The sequence below is a fragment of the Gossypium raimondii genome, chromosome 3, assembly GCF_025698545.1.
Source record: "Gossypium raimondii isolate GPD5lz chromosome 3, ASM2569854v1, whole genome shotgun sequence".
Classification (NCBI taxonomy): Eukaryota; Viridiplantae; Streptophyta; class Magnoliopsida; order Malvales; family Malvaceae; genus Gossypium; species Gossypium raimondii.
Window position 1 is genome coordinate 7,515,114 of NC_068567.1, and position 5,851 is coordinate 7,520,964.

The 5,851-nt window shown below is 32.1% G+C and overlaps 1 protein-coding gene across 1 annotated transcript; it reads left to right on the top strand.

The window, feature by feature from the left end:
- The first annotated feature begins 3,843 nt into the window (after positions 1-3,843).
- Positions 3,844-5,636, top strand: LOC105796942 (uncharacterized). Its single transcript, XM_012626804.2, has 3 exons — positions 3,844-4,076; positions 4,870-5,046; positions 5,238-5,636. The coding sequence occupies exons 1-3, from the start codon at positions 3,962-3,964 to the stop codon at positions 5,249-5,251; spliced, it is 306 nt and encodes a 101-aa protein (XP_012482258.1). The 5' UTR covers positions 3,844-3,961; the 3' UTR covers positions 5,252-5,636.
- Positions 5,637-5,851: the final 215 nt, after the last annotated feature.

Genomic DNA, 5,851 nt, shown 5'->3' on the forward strand with positions numbered 1-5,851 from the left:
CTGAAATGATACTTGCCTATTTTTGTGATGGTCGAATGTGCCAATAACATGTTTTTGATCCATTAAACTATATGTGCAATTAGTATGTTCTGATCGGTTTTATCTGAATATGCCAATAGCATGTTTTTTATCTGTTAAACTATATTTGCAACTAGTATATTCTGAATATGCCAATAGCATATTATGCTATTTGCATGTGCATTGGGGTTGGGGCTAGGTTATGTATGATTTGGAGGAAATTCTAGTAGACTATGATCTGCGATTCTGGCGATTTACCTGGAAATTTTGATTTGGTAATTAAATTGCATTATCTGTTTCTGGCGGTATTTTCGTAATAAATCTGCCAACTTGTCTGCATATTTTTTTATGGTTAAAGACAACGATTTTGGTGTGTTGGGTTGGAAAGGTTTCTAATTACCTTAATTAGTGTGTTGGATGGACGGAGATGGTATGTAGCGGATAGTGGTAGGATCTATTCTGTTAACACTTTGCATTGCATCATTTGATCATACCCATGCTCATGCATTGGTTGAAAATTGCCATGCTTATTATGAACTTTGTTTTGATGGTACTGATTGATGTTTTTCTATGCATCGTTGTTGGCTTTGTATGGATGGCTTATCATTTTTCTGAGAATGACTTTATGATTGAATTGTTACTTTTTGAGTCACACTGAATTTCTTAAAGCTCACCCCCTAATTTTTTCCTTTCAGATAATCCTCAAAGTTAGGATTGGACACAGTATTTGGAGGACTTGTCTCAGTTTTTGCTAATTAAAGTATTTTAATTTTATAATTTCATAATTAGTTGGGACTGTAAAAAATTTTATATGAATTGTGGCATGGGATTGGAATTTTATTTTGATTTAGAATGCATGTAATATAGTTAAATAATTGGCAAACCAAAATTTGATCATATAAGTTTGAAATACAATCTCAAACAACAAAATAAAGTCATCGATTTTCCCTGCTAAATGCGTATTTGAATTTCTAAAAAGTAAATTATAAGTTAAATATGTTTCCAAAATTAATAAGAACTTTTGTTTAATTGGATTTTTTTTAACGCGGCAACACTAATGTTTTTATAAGTAAAAAAAAGCCTACTATGATTTTTTGAAAAATAAGCAAATACTTTAAAAAAATTAATTTCTGAAGGCCTGATCGTTTTTACTTAGCTATTTTGGTGGCCAATGTAACCTACAGAATCTAGTTGTAACATCTAGATTGAGTTTGAGGTGTCACAAATTTAAATCAAAATATAAAAAATCTACACTACTAAGCTTATTTAGCTAAATGATGTGCAAATGAATTACCCGTACGATTAACATACAAAAAGGAAATAGAGGTAAAAAGGCTAATAATGTTCTCTGTCTCTAGTAGGTGCACGCCAAGGATAAATATGTGCCTTTTGAATGAAGCTTGTTGGTCATAATTATGGAGTCACCCTCAAATCACGACCTTAAGATAGCTCCTATGCCTAGCAAATTTGAGACAATGATGAAAACTCTTGCCTCTACTAGGTTTGCAGAATAAGTATCTAAGTGGTCCCACAAGCCTATAAAAACAAAGCCCTTATAATCTCTCGCCACCACACCCACTCCATCATTATGATCTCTTACGAAATAAGCACTGTCCACATTAATCTTAATAGTAGGACCAAGTGGAGGAGCCCATCTAACCTGCCTTGGCCTTCTAGGGAGAATTGGATCACAAGCGAAGTTATGCAAGTAAAATTTGCATGCAAAGATCGAGTCTGCTCAAACACCACAATTGTGTCAGTGTGGAACTTTTGTGATGCATGCACCAAGGCCCTTTCACGAACCCAACAAAGTGATGGGATTAGTTTACCACAAGGTCCAATCACTCGAGCAAGATCTAGTTAGATTGGAATGAAGATGAACTTGATTGTACAAGAGTTTGTGACAAGCAAACATAACAAGCTTCAATGAGACAATATCGAGCTTAAAGAAAATCATGGTTTTGATTCTTGAATATCTTGGTCTAACACTGAGAATCTTGGATGCAGACAAACTAAGAAGACTTTATCAAGTGTCAACGATCCATTCAACATGGGGAGAAATTAATTTAATTCAGTTAATCAAAGTTGTCAATTTTTTTACACTGAAAAATCAGTCAACTTGCAACGACTTTTTGGGTGGAAACCTGATATTTTTGGGTTGAGATGTGTAACAACCCCTTTTTTTAGTGGTTTCGGAAATAATGATTTCAGAATCACAAATCTGACGAATAAATTCATATTATTATTTAATATTTTGAGTCAATTATAATATTATATTGAACTCTAGCTCAATATTTTATTTTTATAAATTGAACGAATAAATAAATATAAGCGGTATAGTCCAAAGGTCAAATGGTTTTTGAAAATAAGATATTAGGACCTCGTTTCCATAATTTAAGGCCCTAAATATTTTTATTAAATATTTACAGAGTCATATTATAAGTGAATTGAAGTTTGGTTCGGTAATTTTGACGACTGGTTGCTTAATTAAGGTAAAAGGATTAAATTGTAAAAGAGGCAAAAGTGAATTGCTATAGATATAAAATACCAAAGGGACCAAAATGGTGATTAAACCATGGTCAAAAAGTCCAGACGGTGACATGATTAAATCTACTAACTTTTGGGTTATTTATTCATTAAGTCCTAATAGTTTAAGGTTAAGTTGAAATAAAGTTTGTTTAGTTGGAATTTAAAATAATTGAAGGACCAATTGGGCAATTAGACCCTCCTTAAATGGTCAAACGGTAAGAATGGTGTGGAATTCTCTAGATTGGGGTAAATTGCAATTAAATCCTAATTAATTAAGGATATGCTAATTAGTTCATTTTCCGGTACTATCGAAAATGGTGGTTTTTGGGCCACAAATTTGACGTGTCGATCTGTAAATATTAATTATTTAATATTTACTAGGTCATTAGTGTCGTGTTAAATTTTGATTATGAAATTTTATCGTTTAGATAGTTAATTAATTAAAAAGGACTAGATCATAAAAGTTACAAAAATTGATTAAAATTGGTTAAAAGGTCTAAATTATTACATGGAGGGGCCGTTAATTGTAAATATACCATAAGGGTATTAATTGGACGGTATAAGTGTTAAAAATTCATAAACTTTCGTTTGTATTTAATCGGTAAAGTAGTACATTGTAAATATTAAGTAAATAAAAGCATAAAGTGAAAGAATAAGTCACCACTCTCATATTTTTTCTTGGGGAAGCACTGAGCAGCCATGGCTAGGGGTTTTGAGCTTTGGCCAAGCTTGTGTTTCAATTTGGTAAGCTGATTTTAACCGATTTCTTGTAATTTTTATGTTGTTGAAACCGTTGCAATTAGGTCCAACTAAATCGTCTTTATTTTTAAAATAGTTAAAGATTATGGATTGTGTCATTGATGAGATTTAGATATTTTTGAAGTTTTATGATAAATTATTAAACTTGATTGTTAAATAATACTATTTTATAAAGTAATTTTTAATAATTTTAATGTTAAAGGACTAAAAGGTTAAAGTGATGTTACAAGATGTCTACAAGACTGATGATAGAGTTACCTTTTATCTTTGAAACTCATCTTAAATCATCTGATTTTGAGTTCGAGAACTCAAGTTATAGTCGTTTTACTAAAGGTTGTGAGAGCAAAAGATTCTGGATGAGATTATTACAAGAATTACAAATTTTAAGTTTTGATTTGTGTTTAAGGGTATGTTTGTTTACTTGTAAAATATTTTACTGAAAATTCTTTAGTTGTTTTCCATATTTGTTTGGTAAAAAATGAATTCTCACCGTAAACCATTCTCTAAAACACGGAAAAATGAGGGTTTTTTTAAGGAAAATGTCTTACCCTTGTCTATTCCTAAGACTTTTTCCAATTTTCTCTCTTCACATCTCGACAAACTTCCTCTTCCCCCTTCCTTGCCACCTTGATCTAGTGCTTGTCGCCAGCCAACAATGCTTCTCAGCACTAGTCGCAGGTATTCATATTTGATCTTCCCCCTTTTCGCCTTTCATTGTCGAAATCTGCACTGCACCAATTGGCAACGAAGTTCATCTTCCTCTCTTGAAGGTAAAAACGAAAAAAAAAAAAAAAAAATATCTAGCTAATGTCATTTTTGTTGAATGATTTTTTTAAAAAATTTTCTTTCTAGTCTTGTTTTTTTAACTCTTCAACATCTTTCTCCTTGTATTTTACAAGTTAGTTTTGCTTCACCTTTGATCTACAATATTTTTTTATATTTATATGAATCTTTTGTTCTCATAATTTTGATTTTTTAAAAAGTGTTTCATTTGTAGTTCGAAGTATATGATTTTCATTGGGCTTTTCTTTGACTTGATTCTTTTGCATGTTCGATTGAACAGAACAGTGAAAAGTTTTTCAAGGGGGTTCTCTTCTTGTTCTTTGATTGTTTTCGAAATGGCTTGTAATTTTGATTATTTGAGTTCTCTTTATTTTCATTTCTTGAATTTTTTAATGATAAAATTGTGGGTTTTAATATTAAGATGTTAACATGGAGTTTATGTTTTGGTTTCTGTATTGAATTAAAAGTTGATGTTTTTCTTTGGTAAAGATTGATTAGTTGGGTAACAGTCTATTGATATGTTTCTATGTTTAGTAATTTTTGTGGTTTCCTTATCTGGTACAATGCGCATCCTAAGCTGATATAAGAGATGTTAATGTTAGAAGTGCTAATATGCAGTATATATCATGCATACCAAATTCCCTGTGGTACATATAACAATAACTCGATGTCTTCTTATCTTTTCTGCGAGTTGTTAGTATCATCCTGCTGCTAATATAATTCTTAACAATGGACAAACACCTCACAATTCTATTGTTGAATCCAATGCATGTATTCCAGTTATTCCTGATAACCAGAATCATTTGAGGAGGATAACATGCAGTAAAACTAAATTGCAAGTGGATAGAAACCACGGATCAATCAGGAACTGCGATTCAGATTCATCTGAAAGAAACATTGTTATCCTGGAGAGCGATGTGTTTGCAACAAAAACTACAAAAGATGCCTCTACACCATGTAATGCAAAGCTTCACACGCTCAGTACTTTACCAATGAAAAACAAAATCTGGATTGCAAACTTGTTTCTGTTAGTTTTTATACAAGTCTATATAGTGAATGCTTGTAACTGCTATATTTATTCTTTACTCTCTTGCTGGTTCATAAATACTTTCTTAACGTAGTCTCTTACAATAGTTTCAATATTGCAGGCAAGAATGCATAGAGTGGTAGGAGAGATCAGGGCAAGAAGAGAAAAGCAGTTATCCGGATAAGCAAGGCCGACAATTTTCACCTTGAAATCATCTACCCCGGACTCGCTCCCAGAATAAGTCCCGCCATGGGAAGTATGGGAAGTTAGAGGAACTATTAGCAGTTAGAACTTATATTGCTAGCTCTAGTGTACCAAACATTAGCTATCTAACAAAAACTAATTGCTCTACGTATTGTAAAGGTCGAGCATGACAAAAAGATGTTGCAGGCTAGCGTTTTTGTTGATAGATTATGAGTACTTGCTCTATGAACATCAGTATGCAGTAATCTTTTGAACCGAATGTGACAGGAAGGTCTATGCTAGTAAGATTTTGAATCACATTTTCATCAATATACAATCTAGATCTCGTGGTTACTGATAAAGGCATTGGATGTACGATTGAGAAACTATCTTCTTTGGTATTTTGGTAGATGCAGTGAAGAAAGTACATTGGAAACAAAAAAGAGTCCCAATTAAAGATTAGTAGGTGATAAATGTGGTATGTATGATAATGAAAATGGTACAATCATTTTCCTGACTTGGAACTGGATGACGAAAATTAAATTTTTTACT

Excerpts from the sequence above, each read along its gene's own strand:
- LOC105796942 (XM_012626804.2), top strand. The coding sequence starts at position 3,962 with ATGCTTCTCAGCACTAGTCGCAGGTATTCATATTTGATCTTCCCCCTT. Across the intron at positions 4,077-4,869 it reads TTCATCTTCCTCTCTTGAAG|TTATTCCTGATAACCAGAAT; the intron begins GTAAAAACGAAA and ends CATGTATTCCAG.